General features: G+C 49.3%; 1 protein-coding gene across 1 annotated transcript; it reads left to right on the top strand.

Moving 5' to 3' along the window:
• Window positions 1-124: 124 nt before the first annotated feature.
• PMF1 (polyamine modulated factor 1) lies at window positions 125-21988 on the top strand. Its single transcript, XM_086393321.1, has 5 exons — window positions 125-317; window positions 16797-16902; window positions 17986-18086; window positions 19548-19743; window positions 21482-21988. The coding sequence occupies exons 1-5, from the start codon at window positions 157-159 to the stop codon at window positions 21533-21535; spliced, it is 618 nt and encodes a 205-aa protein (XP_086249447.1). The 5' UTR covers window positions 125-156; the 3' UTR covers window positions 21536-21988.
• The last annotated feature ends 1046 nt before the right edge of the window (window positions 21989-23034 follow it).

A 23034-nucleotide genomic window follows, 5' to 3' on the forward strand; every position in this document is an offset into this window, starting at 1 on the left:
TATAATCCTCCGCGTCCGGCAGTGTCCCCTCCCCACGGCTGGGTGATAGACATTTGCTGCTTCCAATCGGAGGCGCCCAACGGTCGGGAGCGGCCAATCGGAGGCTTCGGTGGGCGGGGCGGCCGGGTCAGTCGGTTTTGGCGGTTCTATTTCAACATGGCTGAAGCGAGCAGCGTCAACGTAGGCAGCGGCTGTGAAGAAAAAGGGCCCGAGGAATTGTCTCAGGAACCTGCGCGCCCCGGCACTATCATTTCGAGGGTGAAGCTTTTCGACACCATGGTGGACACTTTCCTCCAGAAGTTGGTCGCTGCCGGGAGGTAAGGTAGAGGAAGTGAGGCCGAGTGTAAATCTCGTTGTAGATTGTTGTCCCACTGGAATCTAAACCTCGCGAGATCAGGACGGCCCGTGATGGGTGGGTGGGGGCAAAGAGCTGAGTCACGTGGATGTTTGGGGGTTGGGGGCGGGTCACTGGTTTTTTGCTAACACAGGTACTGTGGAGCAGACCTAACTTCTAGCTACTCCTTTCTCCAGTAAACCTGGTGTTGATTATAGGTGGTTGGAAGGAACGTTACAGGCTTTCGAATTAGATTTAGGGTTCAAATCATGGCCCAACTTAAAATGAAAAAGATTTAACTGCTCTGTGCTTCTGTTCAGCGTGAATAAAACAGCAACAATAGTACCTTTCTCATAGTTTCTTTCCGAGATTTAAATGAGTAAATAGTCGTAAGGGTTTTAGAACAGTGCCGGCCACGTAGAAAGCATTAGAATCATAGAATTTATTATGAAAATAGTAATACGTTCTTCACTGGGTGGGTGTGAGGACTGAATGTCTTACAATAGAAAGAAACGCTTCCGGTCTACTGTCTGAACAGTATTGTAACAATGTTACTGACGTGGGTTATTGAACACTTCAAACAATAGAGCTTGGTAAGAGGAGAAATTCAGGCAAGCCTTTATTGAGACCTGTGGTGCAGCAGGAGGGCTTGAAAAAAAGTTGTAGGAGTCCTTGCTGGTTTTCCTGTGGGAGAGGCAGCTGGTCCCTTAAATGCGGAGAGGACAGGGGTGGATCCATTGGTCCAGCTTGGAGAGGAGGCTTAAGTGTTCTGCCTACCCCTTCAGTGGTGCTGTGTGCCGGGATCATGTGCAGTACCCAGCTTTTACTTCCAACAGCTCAGAAGTAACGGTTGGAATTTTTGGTCTTTTTGTATCTTATTCATAACTTGCCATTAACTGTGCCTGTATGTGGTTAGTTTTAGTTCCTTATAGTTTCTTTGTATTCTGCTGTTTGAGGAGACTTTTGCCCAGGTGCAAGCATTGCAGCAAAGGGACCCAGGTCCCAGCCGGTCACGACAGTATTGGACACTTTAAAGGACGAGTTTTGTCCATGGTCGCATACCCAGAACATTAGTACTGAAACACTGTTAACAGGACCTTCAGGGGTTTGACCACAGCCTATTCTCCATCCACCCTCTATGTCCCTACTACCTCTGTTCTTTGACCTCGTCAAGACTCTCATCTTCTGATTTCCTTCCTAGTTTTAGGACTTTGTTTCCCACCAAGACCTTAGGATCCATTTCATCACTCATTGATTCACTTAGCAAATATTTAAGTGCCTGTGCCAAACACTGTGTCAAGTGCTGGGGATACAATAAAGTAGACAAGGCCCCTGTCTTGGAGCTTGCCTTCAATATGTAGAGACATGAAGTAAGCAAAATTATCACAGAGCTTGGTAAGCTAATGAAGAGGCAAATTAGGGGAAAGGAAGACACTAGATAAGATAGGGATTCCAGTCTGAGAAAGTGACGTTGATCTGAAACTTGAAGAATGAGAGGGAACCAGCCTTCTGAAGAACTAGAGGAAAAGCTTGTGGGAAGGAGGAACAGCTTGTGCAAAGGCCTTGAAATGGTCAGGGGATTCTAAGAAGTAGCAAAATGAGAGTACAATAAGAGGAGGCTGGACAGGCAGGTGATCGGCTTATCCAGCAGGGCACAGTTTCCATAGTAATACATTTGGTAAATAATTTATAATCATGTTTATGGACCATTCATGACACGCCATCATTGTATGTCCAGGCAGGCTCTATTACTGATCGATTAATTGGCTTTCTCTTGCTCATTCTTGCCCTCCTCTCCCCTCCCCATAGGCCCTGTTCTCCACTCGCTGTGTGTCCTCCATTTTTTTTATGTATTCATGTGCAGATATTTACTGGATGTCTCTAGTGTCTCAGGCTCTGTGTTAGGAACTGGAAATACCGCAGTGATGAAGATAGGAAGGTCCCTGCTCTCCTGGAATAGACTTTCTTGTGCCATAAAGAAAAATAAATCAGCAAAAAGGAATAGAGAGCAATAGGGATAGGTCTGGGTTAGTGTAAGTGCAAGGACCTGACATTTGAGTAAGTTTGTGCCTTTGTAAAGTGTGTTGTTTTGTCGGTAAATTTGTATAGGTTTTACATTTACATGAATCATAATCGTGCTCATGTCTTTTTCAATCAACAGATTTTTGATTTTAAGATATAACCGTATACTGTAAATGCATGTGGTTCATAGCTTCTCAGTGCTGTTTATCATTTCATGATACACGTCCAGCACTTGCCCATTCCCAATCATGAACTCTTGATTGCTTCCAACTCCCTCCTCCACAGATTATGCCAGGGTGCCTCCCCTCACAGACTAGTGCTAGAATTTCTTTGAGGTGTACAGTGGACTGAAATCCCTGGATCCAAGGGTTTACACCTACCTATGTTTTGTCAGAGCGCTTTCCGGAAAAGCTGGTCCAAATCCACCATTCTGTTTGCCATTCTGAAGGTGTGAAAAGGGTATTTCATTATTATTTTAATTTGCACATTTCTAATTCCTCATAAGCTGTGGGCAATTCCTTGTATACCTCATTAGTCATTTGACTTCCTTTTCTGTGAACTGCCTACTTATTTCCTGTAATTTTTTTTTGTACTTTTTTAGAATTGGGTTTTTTATCTTGTTGATTTGCTGGAGTTCGCAGTATGGTCTAGATATCAATCATTTTGTCAGTTTTAGACTGAAGAGGAAATAGCAATCTCTGTGAGATGTTAGCTTTGTCTATCATGTCCTTTGAGTAACAGAAATCCTTAGTTAAATTAAAATTGCAGATTTTAATCATTTACACTTTACCCCAGGAAGATGAGGCAGAAAGAGAAATGTAGTCATCCCAGGGGGGCCTTCTCCCAAGCTATGTGGATACTCATGACTCTACTCAGCCTTTGCACTAAGTCCACATCCCTCGAACAGTCCTAATAAATTGTTAGGTATCACCTAATCAATTTGTATTTTAAAACCCTCAATTTTCCTGTGTTTAATCTTATGGCCTGTGCTTATGATATCTTGCTTATAGAGGCTGTACCCACACCTAGATCACAAAGATGATATGCAGTGTTTTCTTCTATTGGCTGTTTTATCATTTTACTCTTTCAGTCTGTGATCTGTCTGATCACAGGTGTAAAATGGTAGTTTCAGTTACTCTTACTTTTTTTTTTAGTGTTCCCAGTCATTGCCAACTAAGCAGTTCATTCATCTTTTATCATATGGCAAGTCCCTCTGCATTTAGTGCCCCTGGGTCTCTCTCCTGTTTCACTGATCTATTTGCCTGTCTTTGTGCCAGTGCATATGGGTTCTGCAGTTTTTGGTACATATTTTTGGCAAATTAAGGAAGTCCCTGTCTCATTCTAGTTTTCTGAGAATTATTAAGAAGATCATGATTAGGTGTTGAACTTTATCAGATGTTTTCTTCCTCAGTTAGGAAGATCTTGTCATTTTTCTTCAGTTTGTTAATGTTATGATCTACATTGGTAGATTTTAGGAAAGTTAAACTGTCTTTGCATTCTTGGAATAAATCTTGAATATGATGTATTTAAAATATATAGTTGGATTTAGTTAGATCAATGTTTATAAGCTCTTGGAAGCAACAGTTAGAACTGGACATGGAACAATAGACTGGTTCCAAATTGGGAAAGGAGTACGTCAAGGCTGTATACTGTCGCCCTGTTTATTTAACTTATATCCAGAGTACACCATGAGAAACGCTGGGCTAGAGGAAGCACAAGCTGGAATCAAGATTGCCGGGAGAAATATCAATAACCTCAGATATGCAGATGACACCACCCTTATGGCAGAAAGTGAAGAACTAAAGAGCCTCTTGATGAAAGTGAGAGAGGAGAGTGAAAAAGTTGGCTTAAAGCTCAACATTCAGAAAACTAAGATTATGGCATCCGGTCCCATCACTTCATGGGAAATAGATGGGGAAACAGTGGAAACAGTGGCTGACTTTATTTTTTTGGGCTCCAAAATCACTGCAGATGGTGACTGCAGCCATGAAATTAAAAGACACTTACTCCTTGGAAGGAAAGTTACGACCAACCTAGACGGCATGTTAAAAAGCAGAGACATTACTTTGTCAACAAAGGTCTGTCTAGTCAAGGCTCTGGTTTTTCCAATGGTCATGTATGAATGTGAGAGTTGGACTATAAAGAAAGCTGAGCACCAAAGAATTGATGCTTTTGAACTGTGGTGTTGGAGAGGATTCTTGAGAGTCCCTTGGACTGCAAGGAGGTCCAACCAGTCTATCCTAAAGGAGATCAGTCCTGGGTGTTCATTGGAAGGACTGATGCTGAAGCTGAAACTCCAATACTTTGGCCACCTCATGTGAAGAGTTGACTCATTGGAAAAGACTCTGGTGCTGGGAGGGATTGAGGGCAGGAGGAGAAGGGGACGACAGAGGATGAGATGGCTGGATGGCATCACCAACTCATGGACATGGGTTTGGGTAGACTCCAGGAGTTGTGATGGACAGGGAGGCCTGGCATGCTGCGGTTCATGGGGTCACAAAGAGTTGGACACGACTGAGCAACTAAACTGAACTGAACTGAAGAAACCATTGTGTAATTCAAGGTCATAAAGATTTATATGTATATTTTCTTCTATGACTTTTATAGTTTTAGCTCTGACATTTTGGTCTTTGACCCATTTTGAGGTAGTTTTTGTATGGTATGAGAAAGAGATCCAATTTCATTTTTTTACATATAGACATTGTCATTTAATTTTATGTACTTTGTAATTTTCCTTATCATTTCCTCTGTAACCCAGTGATTATTTAGTAGTATGTTATTTGGCTCCCAGACATGTAATTCTTAAAGAGTTATCCTTTTGTTGTAATTTCCAATTTTATCATCTTGTGGTGAAATAACAGTTTGTGTGATGCTGATTTTGTGGGAATTTTTGACATTTTGACTCTTTATGGCTAAGTCTACGGGCAATTTTTGTGAATATTCCATGTATACTTGAAAAGAGTATACAGTTTGTGTTTCCTGGGTATAGAATTTTATTTTATTTATTAGTTTGAGCTTCTAAATTTTCCTATTAAAGTATTTTAGTTATTCCCTGGTGGTCTCGTGGTTAGGACTCCACTTCCACTGCCCGGGGCATAGGTTCTTTGATTCCTGGTCTAGGAGCTAAGATCCCACAGGCCCCAAGATGTGGCCAAAGGCATGCGCGCACGTGTGTGTGTAGAGAGAGAATATACTCATTTTAAAAATGGTCTTGATTGAGCCATTCATTTTATTTTAAAAATCTCTCATCACAAAACAACAAAATTCTGTAAAGCAATTATCCTTCAGTTAAAAAATAAATAAATTTTTAAATACATTAAAAAGTTAAAAAAAGAAAAAATCTCATCACAACTGTTTATATCTCTTTTTTCCCGTTGTCTGTCTTTGTTACATTATATATAGGGGTTATTATTTTTTGTTGGATGCAAGGGAGTTTATTCTAAGAGAAATGGAAAGTCATTGATGTTTTTAAGGCATGACTGATCCTTTTGTGTGTGTGTGTGTGTGTGTATTTAGGAGATGGCTCTCCACGGGCTTAAAAATCTATTTATTTGTAATGCTCTGATACAGTGATTGATCTTTTAAAGGTACTCTGACTGCTGTGCAGGATATTAATGGATTGTTGGTAGGATTACCTTAAGGTCTTTCTAGGCTTCTAGACTCTGATTTTTTTTTTTTTCTTTTTGCGACCTCAACCCATATCATGACAGATATATTTAAAAAGCATTGAGTGTCTTGACTGAGGTGGTGGTTATGCAAGGTTACACATGTGGTAAAGATACACAAATAGAAACAAATGTATGTATAACTGTTGAAATCTGAATGAGTTCTGTGGATTGTACCAGTGTCAGCTTCTTGGTTTTGATATTGTACTATGGTGTGTAAGATGTTAACATTGGGGAGAGCACATTTCTTTGCAGCTTCCTCTAATCTATTACTATTTCAAAATAAAATTGTCAAAAAATTTACGTCATAAAAAGTACAAAAAATATCTATGCAGCATGTTCAGTAGAAAACAGTTGAAAACCACCAAAAATGTTCAACATTTGAAGGATGGTGGTTACGTAGGTATAATAACTATCTAGTAAAATCCTGTTGAGGGCAGTCCAGTGGTTAAGACACCATGTTTCCACTGCCCAGGGTGTGCAGGTTTGATCTCTGGTCGGGGAACTAAGATCTCCTATGCCACATGATTATGGAGTTATTTAAAATTCCATTTTGAATAATACTGACTTATGGAAAAAATGATCATGTTATAACGGTAAGTTTAAAAATCAGGTTATGTCATGGGGAGAAGTATCTGTATCCCATATTAAATATAATTTTTATCTAGTCATATTAAAATTGTAGTTGACTAGGTGATGTGTTATATTTTTTATTACTCTAAGATGACACTTATTAGGTCAGTGTTGAGCTTTTATTTTTGAAGCCGTTCCCATTATTTTTAAGTCTAAATCATCTTGTCTGCCCTACTTGTCAGGTCACGGTCCTGTGCCTGGGATGCTAACTGCATGGTAGGGGCTGAAACGGTCCAGATAAGAGGTGGTGTAGATGAGAGGGGTGGGTGGATATGAGCTGATCAGAGAGAGAATCGGATTGGATTGGAAGGGAAGGTGAGGGGGAGGGGACCTCCAGGAGGATGCTGCCTCTTCCTGATGGTGGTTGAGTGCAGCTTTACCATCTACTGAGATGAGGAAGAAACACTCCCCCGTGAGTTGGGGGAGAGAAATGAGTCCGGGGTTGGAGATCAAGACCTCTGTTTGGATAGGTTCAGTTGGAGATGCAAGGCAGCCACACTTGTGTATCTCAGCTCCTTTGCCCCCTCATCCTCCTACCCCACCAGCTGCGAAACCCACCTTCAGGGTCCTGCCTGCACTCCTCTGCCCCTGCACTCAACCTCTGAGCAGCTGTAGAGTCTCACCCATGGTGGAAAATGGTGCTTCCACACAGCCATGTTCTTGGGATTCATCTGGGCGCTCAGCGAGCCCATTATCCTCATGTCTCCAGTCAGCTCTCTTCCCCTTCTCCACAGAAGTATTAATATTTAAAATGTTTACCCTGTCCCCCAGGCCCTTCCCCTGCTACCTCTACACGCTCACTGAAAACGGCCTCAACACCTCGTCCACAGAGAGAATAGAGACACCAGGCAGGGGTTCAGACACCTGTAAACTTGGCTGGGATGCCTGGTCTTGCATCCTCCTAGCTCCCTCCCCGTCAGTGTCCTTCCCTTCACATCCCAGGCTGTGACCTTGGGTCTCTGCATTCCCAGCTTCTAGTTCTCCATCTCCAGTTTTTTCCCTCTGCTTAGGGGAGTTTGACACCATTCTCCTAAAACCTTCCTTTCAAGGTCAATAATAACTCTTTGTTGTTAAATACTTTGGATTTTTTTTTCATCTTTAATGTACTTGCTCTCCTTGTAGCATTTGACACTATTAACCACTTGTCTGTCCTTGAAATTTCTCCCTTGGCTTCCAACACCATTCTCTGTCCTTTACTGCACTGGCTGCTCCTTCTCGGGCTCTTCTTCGTCCACTTGTCCCTTAAATGTGCGAGCATTGCCCTTCTCCTGCTTCACCGGCACGTGTGCAGATCATAGCCCATTTGGTATCTTGCTGTGCTGAAAGCCCTTCAGTGGCTGTTCATCGCTCCTTACTGTGGCTTTCAAGGCCCCGCGTGTTCTAGCCCCTGCCTGCCTCTTGTTCCCCTCTGCAGCTATACTTGGTCATCCTAACCTTCTCATTCCCTAGAGTGTCAAGAGCTTTCCTGCCTCAGGCTGTTTGCACTTGATGTTTGCTCTGCCAGAAATGGTTTTCTTGATCTTCTCTAAAGCCACCTTTCTCCCCTGGTTATTCTTTATCACAACACCTTATTTCATTCCTTTGTAAAGACTTACCATAGTATGTTGTTCTGTTGTTTGTTTGTGGTCTGTCTTCCCCACATGAAACGTAAGATCCTTGAGGACAGGATCTTATCTGTCTTATTCATCACTCTCTGCTCATTGCTTATTATGGTGCCTGGCACATAGTAAACATTCAGTAAATAGCTTTGGAATAAGTGAGGATTCTCAAGCCACATCTTTCTCCCGAGCTTCAGGCCTCTATCTTTAACAGTCTACTACTAGAAATCTCTACTTGGTATCCCACAGAACCATCACGTTCAGCAAAACAGGATTTCTCTTCCCTCTGTGGTCCCCAAATTGGTTGAAAATACCACCATCTACTCATTCTCTAGGCCAGAGATTTGGGATTCCTCATTGACCCCTTGCTTCCAGTCAGCCACCACGCCCTGTTGGTTTCAGCCTCTCTCCTCAATCTCCTCTCCATCGTCATGCAAATGCTTCAGTCCAGGCCCTCACTGTCTCTCATAGAATTATTGCACCAGCTTCCAAAATGGCCCTCCATCCTCAATCTTGCTCCCTCCCTCCAGTCTATGGCTCAGATTTGAGCATGTCCTTCTGCTTATAATGTTCAGTTGGCTCAGGACTGCTCAGCTCCTTAGCTTAGTGTAAAGGCCATTCACCCCTTGGCCCTTCCCATCTCTCCAGCTGTGGTCAGGGCTGTGGGTGTGCAGCAAGGCACACTTGGTGTGCAAACACATGCACATGAATTCTTAGGCGTTGAGAGCTGCTACTGTCCCCCACCCTTGCCACCCGCTCTTTCCACTTGCTTTTTCTCATTGCTAGAACGCCCTTCCCCTCTCTCAGTTAAGTAGGAACTTACGGCTGGCTTCCACCTAGAAAGGGCTCAACAAATGTCATGTATGAATACAGCCTTTTAAGATGTATCCAAATGCTTGACCCTCTCCCAAGTCATTAAAAGTCCTCAATCCCAAAGACCAAGAATTTATACAGAGGACAGGAATCTCTACAGAGTAAAAGCTGGTCTATTCACATGTCAGTTATCCAAAGGGATATTTCAAACTGCAGATTGAATTCCTCTACAACTCATGTTTTTCCATCCATGTTAGCTTGACCAGAGGGGCAAATTATATGATACACTCCAGAGTGACTGGGAGATTATTGGCCTCACTGGGCTGTCAGACCTCACAGACCCACACCCCTGTCTTCAGTTAGGGTGTCTTCCTTTCACTGGATCAGCTGAGGCAGAGACGTCCAAATCTGTCCTCTCGTAGGCTTCAGGACATAGAAATGTGGCCCCGTTGGAGCTTACCATATGCGACCTCTCCCTTATCTTCTGAAAATGAAGGGTTCATTTTGTCCATACAGCCTCCTGGACCTTGAGAAACAGCTGTTTTCCTGTTTAGCTAAAGCAAGTAGATGAGGTTTGCTGTGTTTTGTTATAAATCAGGACCCGCCAAGAGAGACAGTTGCTTAGAGTTGGTGTTGGTGGGGCCCCGGTAGAAGTTGGCACCATTGAGGGCACGCCCAGTCTGCCACAGGTCCCCACGGCCCCCGGCAGTGGTGCCACGTGCGGTGTTCGTCCCAGGGGCACTGAGGGAGTGAGCGGTGACTGATGGTTCTTGAGTCTGAGGTGCCAGACTGGCCCAGTGCCTGTCCGGGTGCCGTTCCTTCCCAACACGTGCTACAGAGGGTGATGTGTAGAAACTGACTTGAAGCCTGTGTCTGACAGGGACCAAGGAAGGAGAGCTAATCGCATGTGTACGTGAACTGGTTGAGTTTTAAACGAATGGCAGAGACTGTTGGTGTTCATAGGAAACAGTTCTTCACAGGAAAAAGAGTGGTTTGATATTTAAAATATTCTGATTAAGTAAGTGCTTCAGAAATATCTTGCACTCTTTGAATGTGCAGATGACGCGTGCTGTTGGCAGCGGCTAGTTTCTGAAGTGTGGGTGTGACTCACAGACTGCTGTGTGTGGCTTCAGCCCGTCGTGCTGATTGTCTGCTCTTCGTGTGTTTCCAGATCACCCACCTCACCCTGTCCCCACTGTGTCGGCCGCCACCTCAGCTGTGCCTCCTTAGTCCCCCTCCCAGCAGCCAGAGGGGTTTCTAACATACAGATCTGATCTTGCCCCAGCCCTGCCCAAAGCCCCCTCCTCCAGCTCTTCCTATCATGATATGCTGTAGACTGTGTGTGTCTGACCCACCAGCCTGCAGACTGTGTGGCGGCCAAGGACGCCTGACCCAGAGCTGACGGCTCCACCATGTCCCAGCTCTGTGACCTTGGGCAGGCTCCTCTCTGCCTCAGCGTCTGCATCTGAAAAATGGGCACGGCGAGAGTAGACCCTTCCTCAGTTACCATGAGGACTAAGTGAGTTGCTTCACGTAGAGTGCCTGGCTCAGGCGGCACCCCGTGCGTGTTTCTCGTCACGGCATCTGCACCCCAGGCGTGCGTGCACTCTAATCTTCACGCTGCTGCCGGGCCTTCTGTCCTTCCCTCAAAGACTCCTGCTGCTCTTGGACGTTTCTTCCTCTAGGGAACCCTGTGGTTGGTCACATCATTGCAAATATTTTCTCCCACTTCGTAGGTTGTCTTTTCATTTCGTTTCTGATTTCCTTTGCCGTGTGAAATCTTGTAAGTTGGATTAGGTTCCATTTGTTTATTTTTGCTTTTATTTCTGTTGCCTTTGGAGACTGACCTAAGAAAACATTGGTATGATTTGTGTCAGAGAATGTTTCGCCTATGTTCTTTATTAGGAATTTTTTGGTGTTAGGTCTTATATCTAAGTCTTTAAGCCATTTTGAGTGTATTTTTATGTATGGTGTGAGCAAATGTTCTAGCTGGATTTGCATGCGGCTGACTGACCTCTTGTTTTCATCAGGGAACACTTCTGGTTTTTATTGCCCCCCTTCCTTTCTCAGTCCTGAGGCTGAAAAGGGGGAAGGGGGAAAGACCAAGCAGCGAAATATTTCTTTCTTCTCTTTTCTTTCTTTCTTTTTTTTTTCATTTTAGAGAAACATTTCTTAATAAAACAGGGCGGCTGTACAGGTGGCGGGTGGCAGGTGGAGAGCATGGGTTTCTGTCACAGTGCTCCCCAGCTTCTGTATATTTGTATTGCTCTGTCTTCACCCTCCATGCCTTTATTGAACGAAAACGCCAGTTCTCACCCGCCCTCTGGTGGACAGTCTGTGGAACAGGCGGGCAGGCAGGCAACAAGCTGGTTACCGTGGAGGAGGGCACACCGGGTTTCTTTAGCACTAGTACACATGAGAAGGCAGTGGCACCCACTCCAGTACTCTTGCCTGGAAAAGCCCATGGACGGAGGAGGCTGGAAGGCTGCATGCAGTCCATGGGGTCGCTAAGAGTCGGACACGACTGAGCGGCTTCACTTTCACTTTTCACGTGCATGCATTGGAGAAGGAAATGGCAACCCACTGCAGTGTTCTTGCCTGGAGAATCCCAGGGACGGGGGAGCCTGGTGGGCTGCCGTCTCTGGGGTCGCACAGAGTCGGACACGACTGAAGTGACTTAGCAGCAGCAGCAGCAGCAGCAGCAGTACACATGTTTACTTGTCTATGCCTCTGTCTTTCCATTCCTGCACAATTTATCTGCGTATGTAAACTGACAGATTGACTAGCCACTAGAGCTTGATTTTGACCTTAAATATTTTAAGTTAAACATATGTGAAAACTCAGTTTACAGTGAGGTTGTTTGGTTTTGTTTTGTTTTATATTTGGAAGCACTGAGTCTTAGTTGCTGCATGCAGGATCTTTTTAATTGCAGCATGCAGGATCTAGTTCCCTGACCAGGGATAGAACCCAGGCCCCCAACAGAAAGATGTGGAATCTTAACCACTGGACCACCAGGGAAGTCCTGCGATTAATTTTTAGTGCTGTGAATGACATGCTTTTTTGGTGAGTTCAAAAACAGTGATGGTGACTCAGATATTGCATAATAAGAGGAAAAAACAGGTTAAAATCAGTGAATGTATAGTCATCTCTGTTTTGAAATTCAGTAAGTGCAGTTTTTAAAAGTTACTTGCAGCACTATTTACAACAGCCAGGACATGGAAGCAACCTAAGGGTCTATTGACAGAGAAATGAATAAAGAAGACGTGGTACATGAATACAATGGAATACGGCTCAGTCACAGAAAGAAACGAAATTGGGTCATTTGGAGAGGTATCGATGGACCTAGAATCTGTTATACAGAACGAAGTAAGTCAGAAAGAGAAAAACAAATATCGTATATTAACGATATATGTGTTTTATATATATAGCCAGTGTGTATGAGGAATCCAGAAAAATGGTGCAGATAAACCGAGTTCCAAGGCAGGAGCAGAGACAGACATAGAGAGCGGACTGTGGGCGCAGCGGGGGAAGGAGAGGGCGGCATGAATTGGGAGGCGGGGTTTGATATAAATACACTGCCATGTGTAAAACAGGGAGTTAGTGGGAACTCGCAGTGTGATACAGGGAGCTCAGCGTGGTGGTCTGTGAGGCCCTAGAGTGGCGGGGTGGGGCCTGGCTGGAACGTCTGAGGGAGCAGATATATGCGTACATACAGCTGATTCACTTCTTATACAGCAGGAAGTTACAACATTGTAAAGCAGTTATACTCCAATAAGAAAATACTTTCATTGGTGAAAAATGTGGCCGTTTTTTGGGGACCACAGTGTAGCCTTTTCTTTGCAGTGGGGTCAGGGGGTTCTTCCTGCACATGCAGTTGCAATCAAGATGCTTTACTAACCTGCCTTCTTCAGACTTCCCAGCCCTGGGAAATGCAGTTACTGGCTGTGTTCTACATTTTTCAGGGGTGGTGAGGACTGTTGCTTTGAAAATTGTAATAACAATTGTAGCTAACGTGGAGCATTTCCCTGTACGCTGTACTAAGTGCTTACATATGTAACCTCATTTAATCCTCACAGTAATTTTGTGACTTATGGGTAGTTACTATCTCTGTTTGATGGAGATAGAGAGCGATGCTTATAAAGGTAGAGAAGTTGTCCAGGGTCACTCAGCTGATGAGTGGCAGAGGCAGGATGTGAACCCAGGCAAAAGGACAGGCAGGCCTTAGAGCTGGTGCACTCGCCCGGCAGAGACAGCTGGAGGGCCCCTGTGTACCCTCAGGAGGCCAAGGCCAGAAGACCATTCCAGCACAGGGCACAGGAGGACTTGGCAGAGAGGCCGATGGAGACGCTCTGTGGAGAGGGCGCCTCTGATCAAGCAGCCCAAGCCTTGGTACCCTAGGGTCCGGGGTAGGGGAGGTGGCTGGGAATGGAGCACGCCTGAGGCCGGGCAGCCCGGGCCTCAGCGCAGTCGCACTCACCTGGTCTGCAGCTTGTCTTGCGTGCTGCTGTGATTCTAACACTGTCTGGGTACCCTGGACATCCCAGCGCCATTGTGGATGGCATCCCTGTCCACAGAGATACTAGAATTTACGTGAGAAGATAAAAGGTGACACTTGGCGGTAGTGGCCATGAATGTTTTCTAAAATGCATCATTTCTCTGTGAGTGCGTTTTTTCAGGAAATTTACAAGAGCATTCACAGTATTCCCAAGTCTACACTGGCTCTCAAGAAAGGAATCCCTGGGGGCTGAGGGGAGAAGGAATTGCATGAAGGTGGTCTGAAGATACAAGCTACCAATCATAAGACAAATCAGCATTAGGAATGCCACAGAACTTGGTGACTGCAGTTATCACTGCTGTGTGGTGTGTGTGGAAGCTGTTTAAAAAGCAGACTCTGCAAGTTCTCATAACAAGGAAAATCCAATTGTTTGTTCTTTTTTGTTTCTCTGTGTATGCTTAGTCGCTCCGTCACGTCCGACTCTTTATGACCCCATGGACTGTATGTAGCCCATCAGGCTCCTCTGTCTATGGGGATGCTCCAGGCAAGAATACTGGAGTGGCTTGCCATACCGTCCTCCATGGGATCTTCCCACCCCAGGGACTGAAGCCAGGTCTCCCGCACTGCAGGTGGATTCTTTATCATCTGATCCACCAGGGAAGTCCTTTTTGTTTCTGAGATGGTGTATGTTTACTTACCGTGGTAATCATTTACCAGTATATATAAGTCATTATGCTGTACCCTTTAAACTTACAGGGTGCCATATGTCAATTGCATCTCAGTGAAACTAAAAGAAAAGAAACCACTTTCCTCCCCACTTCCAGCCTGACTGCTCTCTCTCCACATCCTTGGAGCACGTTTCCCGTGTTGTGTGTTTGTATCAGTGTGTGTGTTTCTGGGTCCGTCACTTTCACTGATCTCGCAGACCAGGAAGGGGATACCAGAAGAGTTGACCAGCGGCACTGGTGAGCAGAATTATCCTGCCCTGGGCCCTGTCTGCTGCCAGCCTGGGCTGAGAGGGCTGGGAGGAGGAACAGGATCTCCCATTTCTGAGCCAGACCCATTTCAGGCCACAATTACCCGGTTTCCATTCCAGCCGCGCTTTTTCAGGCATCGTGTGTCCCTCCATATTCCTCTGTGTAGCCGCAGACTGCGTGGCTCGTGGGGCCCGCGGCAAAACAACAGGATGTCTGGGGCTCTCGAGGGTGAAAGGACGTCTGTCGTCTTTGTATTTGGTACCTTAGTTTTTCCCCCAAAGTGCACGGATAGCAAATATGTACCCTCAAGAGGATGGGAGACGGTCGCCCGTAGCCAGAGGTACGCTGGTAGGTGTGTACAGCCAGCCCTCCAGAAATGAAGCCCTGGCTCACGGTGTCTGCCAGCTTCCTGGGTGTAAATAAGCCTAGCAGCGTAGCATCTCTGCATACGGTAGAGGAGGGGCGGGCAGCAGTGTTTCCACAGATGGAGACCATGGATGGGGTCGGCCTCCGGAGCAGAGTAAAGTGTGTAGAATGACTTGGACATCATGTGTTTTGAGCAGGTAGTACCTTGTGGGTTTTCTTAGAAAATACTTACGCATGTATTTGGCTGTGCCGGATCCTAGTTGCAGCATGCAGGGTCTGGTTCCCTGACCAGGAACCAAACCTGGCCCCCCTGCATTGGGAGCGCGGAGTTTTAGCCACTGGACCGCCAGGAAAGCCCCAGTACCTTTGTTTTTAGTGTGATTCGTTATAGTCTTACCTAATTTAATTTTCAGTAATTACTGTGCTTAACAACTGCCTCACAGATTTCCTGGAAATTTAACGGTTATCTCTTGCAACCACTGTGAGCTGGCCGCAGCACACCACTGCGCCACTCTCTGCGTCCGTTTCAGAGGACTCTGTTTTGGTGGCAGGAACGGGGCCAGGAGGCCCAGAGAGCCATGAGAAAGGGAGGACCCAGCAGTGACGCCCTGGCTGCAGTGGGGCCTGTGCATTGGGCTCCAGGTACCCAACGTCCTGTTTGTCCAGAGCCCCTACTGGCCCAGACGGCTGAGGAATATCTGAGCCCACAGTGAAGCCTCAGGGTGTGTTTCCGGACACCTCCTCAGCCACTCTTTGCAGGTCCCTTGACATTCCTTCATCAGAGAGGCCTTCACTGACCACCCCCACACTTAAAGGTGATCCCCACGGTGCACTCTCTGAGCCCCTAACTCCCAGCCCTTTTCCCTCCAAGCACTCTCCACTAGTAATCATCCCCACGTTCGCCTGTGAGTTTCTGTACTTCCTGCCATCTCTTCCTCCACTGGAAGCACCAGGAGGGCCGTGCCAGCCTCGCTGACCCAGAGCACCCAGCACATAGCAGATGCTAAGTGAACACTTGTGGATGGGAAGGGCCTGAGAGAGAGGCAGAGAGGCTGGTGGAGCGGGGAGAGGAAACAGCCATGAGAGTTCGTTTGTTATTTCAGTTCCTTTGCCCAAGAGGAGCCAGCCATCGGGAGTATACTGGGCACCCTTTGACCTTTGCAGCTACAAGGAGTGTGTCAGCTGCCAGTGACAGAGCCCTGATTTTAAATGCCACAAACAATAAGAGAAATCCATTACCTCACTAACAAGAAGCCCCGAGGTAGGATGGCTCCAGCTTGATGTTTCCAGCAGCTTGATGATCTGAGACCCGGTTCTTTCCCTCTTCCTGCTCTGCCTCTGTGGTTGCTGGGGGCTGGAGCATCACCTGGGTATAGTTAAGTCCCACAGAATGGGCATCAGTTCTTCCTGTGTGGCTCTTTTTAGGAGTAAGGAAACCTCTCCCAGCGGCCACATACCCTGTCCTAATGCAGCCCTGCAAGGGCACTGGAAGGACCAGAGATTCTCAAAGTGAGGGGCACAGGCCAGCAGCATCAGCATCGCCTGGGAGCTTGTTCAGAATGGGGGCGGGGGCAGTGGTCTGAGTCTTCATCAGCCCTCCTGGTGATTTGGTGCTTGGTAAGGTCGAGTTTAAGTACTGTGGCTGGCCCGATTGTGACCCACCCTTCAGAGGGAGACACCTGAACTCAGCCGGGGCTCTGCTGAGAGGGAGTGGGAAGACTGGAGGGGCTGAGCCATCCTCAGTGACCAGAGCTGCAGATGAGACTCTGCCCCCACTGCCATTAGCCAGAGTCATAGAGACGAGGCCTTGAGCCCTGTGATGAGGGGCAGGGCTGTCCAGGCGCCAGCTGATGACTCTGAATCCCCAACCTGCGCCTTCTCCCCTCCCACCAGCTTCCAGAGGTTCACTGACTGTTACAAGCGCTTCTACCAGTTGCAGCCTGAGATGACCCAGCGCATCTATGACAAGTTTGTAACTCAGTTGCAGACTTCTATCCAGGTGAGTGGCAAGAATGCCCGCAGGCACTCTCGGTTCGGGTCCTGTCTTCCAGGTCGTCAGCCCCCTGAAGGCAGGGACCCTGCCCTCAGCCTCCATCTGCCCTCAGTCCCCAGGACTATCCCCTGTGCCCAGGGGCTGCAGTGGCCGCCTTCCCTTCCCTCCAAATGATGTGGGTGTCTCCAGTGCCTCCTGTCCTGTGCTGTAATGGTGGTTATAGTTGCTGTCCCACCTGACCTTGGGAGCTCAGCGAGGGCAGGCCTGGTTCTGCTTCCCTGTGTTTTTTTTTTTTTTTTTTCCCTGTGTTTCTCCAGCACCTGCTGCAAAGCCTGGCAGAGGAGGCGTTTAGCAAATGGTTGAATTCACAGGAACTGCATGCTGGAGGGGGCACAGGAAAGGACAGGGTGCCTTTAACTCTCCCTGGGGAGTCTCAGTTCCATGCTGGCACGCTCCAGGATGGGCCTCGTTAAGCATCAGAATGTGTGTGTGCTGTCAGCTGGGGGCGCTCGGGCGTGGGGGTAACTGCAGGGGCTGCAGCCTTCAGAGATGATGGGCAGGAGGGGCGTATTGCTGCAGGCTCTTTAAAAAAAAAATTTTTTTTTAACTGTGCTGGATCTTTGTTGCTGATTGTGGGCTTTCTCCAGTTGTGGGGAGTGGGAGCTACTCTCTAGCTGCGATGCTCGGGCTTCTCGCTGCAGTGGCTTCTCTTGTGGCAGAGCGCGGGCTCTGTGGCACACAGGCTTCGAGGTTGCAGCTCATGGGCTCCAAAGTACAGGCTCGATACTTGTAGCACACAGGCTTAGTTGCCCTGTGGCACGTGGGATCTTCCTGGACCACGGACTGAACCGGCGTCCCCTGCATTGTCAGGCGGATTCTTAACCACCGGACCACCAGGGAAGCCCATGCAGACTCTTTTAAGTGTTTTCTGTGTTGTACTTCCTTACTTATAAAAGTCACGTGTAGGAAAGTTGGACTGCTTGTATGAAGACAGAATTTAAATCAGCCAGAATTTTACTAAGTGCCGTTAGTAGTTCAGCATATGGAATTGTCTAGTATCATTATAGCTCCTTCCTGTTTTCCCTCCAGGAGGAAATCTCTGAAATCAAAGCTGAGGGAAACCTGGAAGCTGTCCTGATTGCATTGGACGCGATTGTGGAAGAAAGCAAAGACCGCAAGGAGCCAGCCTGGTGAGAAGGGCGTTGCCTGCTCCCCTGGCCACAGGCAGGCTCATAGGGAAAGAGGCAGCATTTCAGCATCTTAGAAAAAAAAAAAATTTTTTTTTATTTGGCTGTGCTGGGTCTTAGTTGCGCGGCATGTGGGATCGATCTACTTTTGTGACCCGGGATGGAACCCGGGCCTCCACTGGCCCACCCAGGAAGTCCCAGCATTTCAGCATTTTGAGGGAGCTTTTCTGGTGGAACCACGTTCATGAGACTGTGGGCTCACGGCCCTTGAGAGGACCCTGTGACAGGGACAGGTGGAGAGGGCCAACACCGAACAGTGCCCCGGCACAGAGAGACAAATGCGTAGCCCCTCTGGGGAGGGAGAGCTGGGGGCAAACGTGTGTCATCCTGGGGGCTGAGGTGCCTGGGATGAGAGAAATCTTCCCAGGCAGCTCGTTTCAGGACCCACGTGGCCTGTGGGAGAGAGGGTAGACAGAGGGAGTGGGATGAGGTGGAATAGAGACGTTTGGACTCTTAGGTCGTTTAGTCTGGCCCAAGCATCTGGTTTTTATTCATTTGTTCATTCAACAAATATTTTAGGAGCACTTACTCTACGCCCAGAACTGTTCTTCATGCCAGGGGTTCGCCAGTGACTAAGACAGGAAAGACCTGCTGTCCGGGAGCTGTCGTTCCGGGGGCAGACCCGCTGCCTGGCTGTCCTGGGCAGGACAGAGCGGGGGCCCTGGGGACGGGAGTGCAGAGCTGAGGCCACCGAAATCACAGTGGCCGGAGCTCCTGCCCCCACTCCCTGCCTGAGCAGACGCCTAGGTCAGGAGGAGGGAAAACCTTTTTTGTGCTTTTCAGTTTAATGCTTTATGTTCTTTATAACTGAAGAGAATTACCTTTTATAACTGACAAAGGATTTTTAAAGAACCTACAGTGGCTTCTATGCCCCTGCCCATCAGAACGGACCCATCTCCTCACTCTGGGCACTCAGAACCCCCTGTAATCTTGCCTTCTCAGATCTGTCTTTCCTTATCTTCCCACGTTAGCCAGCCATGGCCTCTGGGGGTCTGGGCCTGCTCTCGGGCCACCACCCTGTGCCCATCTCTCCAGCTTACAGTCTGACAGCGGGGACGCCCCAGCAAGGCGCATGGTCACATGGTCACAAGCACAGAGGAAAGCTGCCTCCAGCCCTGGAGGGGTAGAGCTGGGGAGAGCGTATGTGGATGAAAGGAGGAAGGCTAGGGTGCAGACTGGTGAAAAGGGGAGAGGTGGGTTCCTGGGAGCGGAAGCTGAGGGACAGGGGTCTGCGTTCCCTTCAGGAGCAGGAGCCATGCGATTGGGTTTGGGAGTGAGGGACCACAGGAGAGGCCTCGAGAGCCAGCTCAGCTCAGCGGAAGGTGGGCGTGCCACCTGGGCTTGGAGGAGAGGCCTCACCCCACCACCTCCTCTTCCCTGTCCCCACCCCTGCGCCCCCTGCAGGCGCCCCAGTGGGATCCCGGAGAAGGACCTGCGCAGCGCCATGGCGCCCTACTTGCTGCAGCAGCGGGATGCCCTGCAGCGTCGTGTGCAGAGGCAGGAGGCCGAGAACAGGCAGCTGGCGGACGCCGTCCTGGCTGGGCGCAGGCAGCTGGAGGAGCTGCAGCTGCAGGCTCAGGCCCGGCAGCAGGCCTGGCAGGTGAGCGCCCCAGCCCGGCCCTCAGGCCCGCCGTCCCCTGTGGCAGCTGAGGAGAAAATGGGCCCAGAGAGAGCAAGTGGCGTGCCCAGGGGCGGCTTCTGCCTGTCGCAGTCAGGGTCAACACTCCATAGCCATGGCGGCTCAACTCCACGTGACCACTGCCCGGTACCTTTAAAATGTGTGCTTCAGAACAACTTCTAGAGTGTCAGCATACCTACAACATAGCCTCCCTGTAAAAAAAGCATGTCCTTGAGGGTAAACTCTACTCTGAAAGTGGCCCAGTCACTTGGGGCCAGGTTGGTAAACAGAGGGAAGGGGTGACAGGCTGGGTGACACAGACGGCAAGTGTGGCTACAGAGTGATGAGGGGGGTTTCCTTGGCAAGTGTGGCTACAGAGTGATGAGGGGGGTTTCCTTGCTGCTCAAAGCACGATTCCCAAAGAGGGCTTCTAGTGGGGCTTGAACCCAACCGCTGGTGGGTTCTGTCCACCATTCAGATGTCCAGCTGGTGTCTATTGTGGCCACTTGACAGCTCCCTTCCTGGGGCAAACCCTCCTGATCCTGAGCAGGATAGGTCCCCAGATCCATGACTCTTGGGTTCCCTGGTCTCCTCCCAAGACCAGTCAGGGGAACCTGAAGGCTGTGCCCCAGCCTCAGCAAGGCGCCGAGGCCTCAGAGAGGCGGCGGCGAGAGAAAGGCTGTGTCCTGCTCTGCTTCCTCTTGTCTTCACTCCTCAGCCTCCGGCCCTGGGGGTGTACTGTCGTGCAGCATCGTGTTGTGTAGTGGCCCAGGTCTGCATGGCAGGGCCCAGGACGGGTAGCCGAGGCCCTCAGCCTGGTCCTGTCTCCTGGGGCGGGTTCCATGGCTCAGAGTTGTGTCTCGGGTGCTCTTAGGGCTGCCTTGCTGGGTCCTCAGGCTGCTCTGACATTGCCACTCCATCACTGTGAGGCCAAAGGTCACTTCCCTGACTGGGCTCTGGCTTCCAAAGTGGCCAAACAGTGATCCCCAGAGCCCTGCCAGCTGTGACATTTGGTGCTTCTGTTCTAAGACGAAGGACGCACCCTGCTCTTAGAGCCATACCTCTCCCCGACAGGTGCAGATCCTAGCCATTGTCTGAAGTGGGTCAGGTGTGCTCAGCGCTGCGTCCTGTGTGAGCCCAAAGAGCCCCTTCTACCACAATTTCCATGTCTAGTCCAGCTGAAGGGCTTCCCCAGTGGCTCAGTGGTAAAGCTTCGCCTGCAGAGCAGGAGATATGGGTTTGATCCCTGGGTTGGGCAGATCCCCTGGAGAAGGAAATAGCAACCCACTCCTGTAGTCTTGCCTGGAGATCCCTATGGACAGAAAAGCCTGGCAGGCTACCATCCATGGGGTCGAAAAGAGTTGGATACAGCTTAGCAACTAAACCATTAGCCCAGCTGAAAGTCCATTTAAGAAAGCGTCTCTGCTAGCAATCTCCACTAGGTCAGAGGGTCAGGGGGACACTTTAGGGACCTTTCTGAAGGTCAGCTCTTCTCTGTGGAGGCCCAGCCTAGGTGGAGCCCCAAGCCTGCCACCCAACCTGCCATAAACACCTGAGTGGAGTGGATTTCCTAACATGCTCTGCTGGGCCCATGACATGAGTTACAGACACCTTCCATATCATCCTGGTAGAAACTCAGGCCTGGAGTCAAGGACAGTGGAGGAAAGGGGTTTGGGTTTTCTCATCTCCCAATCTGTCTGTTCTCTCTCATTGATGTCAGGCTCTACACAGAGAACAGAAGGAGCTGTTGGCCGTACTAAAGGAGCCTGAGTGAGGAGGAGAGGGCCAGACCCAGGAGCAGAGGGCAGTCAAGGTCAAGGGCCTGTGGTCCAGGATGCTGGGCCTGAGTGAACTGCATGTGAGAACAGTCCCTCAGCAGTGATGGAATCTGCTGGAGAAGGAGGTCTCTCCATTGCTGTTGTACTTTGGGGCTCCTTGGGGTCAGAAACACACACGACGTTCAGATTCCTCCCTGTTTTCTCCTAACTTGAGGACTCTTGGCCAGCTCCTGCCGTGGGAGGCAGGCCCCATGCTTCCTCTTGTATAGGTTTGGGCCAACCCGCCACCCTACCCCCCTGACACACACCGCCAGTTCCTGAGCCCGCCCTCGGACCTGGCTCAGGGAATCTGTCTCCAGTCTCCTGATTGCCCCCTTGCTGGCCAGCCCCAGGGACCCTTGCCATGCTCTCCCCACATCCGCAAATAAACCTCCTCCACTACACTGTAATCTGTGAGGGTGCTGCTTCCGCCTGGGCCTCTCCCCGGACTCTCCAAGGCCAAGATTCCGCCCTGGACCAGAGCCCTGGCTCCCATCGAGGTCTTGGTTGCAGGGCTGCAAGAGGTCTTGGGGAGGGCGGGTGGGGGCTGTATTTGACCATCATGTGCAGAAGGGCTGGTAAGCCCCTTGTCACCAAAACCAGGACCCTTGGGTTCCCTGAGGCCAGGACAAGCCTCCGCGGAGTGTCACTCTGTCCAAGCCAGCCCACCGTTCTCTTTCCCTTGGGTTGCTTCTGAGAGAGGCTCTGTGGTGGGCCCTCCAGAAGGCTGGGACTTTGTCCTCTGGCTTGTCATGCCCCCTCTTCCCCAGCCAGGGCCACAGGGCATCAGGAGAGACTTGGCCAAAGGTGGGGTGGGTGCCTCCTCCAGACTGGAGGGTGAGAGGGGTATGGGTGAGAGCGTCATCCTCACTGTGGACAGAGGCCTGGCTGGTCTGTCTGGGAGCACCAGGGACACTGGGGAGATGTCAGGGTGGCCCCTCTTCAGACGCCACCCCCTACGTTGAGCCCAGTGGCTCCTCTCTCCTGGAGGTATCCAAACACCCAGCCGCAGGTGGGGGTGGGCGGGCAGTGCTGTGTCTGCCAGGCCTCCACCCGGTGAGCGGGGGTGGGTGAGCATACCCCTCTTCTCCAGCCTGAGCTGAGGCAGAAGCAGCTCTCGGGTTTTCTAGCTGGATATTCTGTCCCTTGGAGGACAGGTCCCCAGGGTTGGCACTGAGGAGGCTGTGAGGGCAGGAAGAGGATGGGGTGGTCAGGAGCCCAGGGGTGCTCTCCATCTTCCTGCCCCACGCAGACCCTGCGTCCCTGCCTGTGAGGGGCACGGGGCAGGAGGTCTTCAGCTTAGGGCCCACCTGGCCTGCGGCAGACCAAAGGGCTGTCCTTAACCTCAGGCCCGGCCCCACCCGTGTTGGCTTTTGGCTCTTGGCCCCGTGCTGCCCCAACCCCTTCCCGTGTCCTGATGCCCAGGGCCTGCACAGAGCCGAGCCGCCCCTGCTGT

Source organism: Bos grunniens, chromosome 3, assembly GCF_055505025.1.
Source record: "Bos grunniens cultivar Pamir isolate PY7600 chromosome 3, Bosgru_T2T1.0, whole genome shotgun sequence".
NCBI classification, from domain to species: Eukaryota; Metazoa; Chordata; class Mammalia; order Artiodactyla; family Bovidae; genus Bos; species Bos grunniens.

What these genes read in the sequence shown, in the direction of transcription:
- PMF1 (XM_086393321.1), top strand. Translation starts at nt 157, where the DNA reads ATGGCTGAAGCGAGCAGCGTCAACGTAGGCAGCGGCTGTGAAGAAAAA. An exon ending in AAGTTGGTCGCTGCCGGGAG is followed by an intron (nt 318 to 16,796) that starts GTAAGGTAGAGG and finishes CCCTCCCACCAG; the next exon opens with CTTCCAGAGGTTCACTGACT. An exon ending in GACCGCAAGGAGCCAGCCTG is followed by an intron (nt 18,087 to 19,547) that starts GTGAGAAGGGCG and finishes CGCCCCCTGCAG; the next exon opens with GCGCCCCAGTGGGATCCCGG.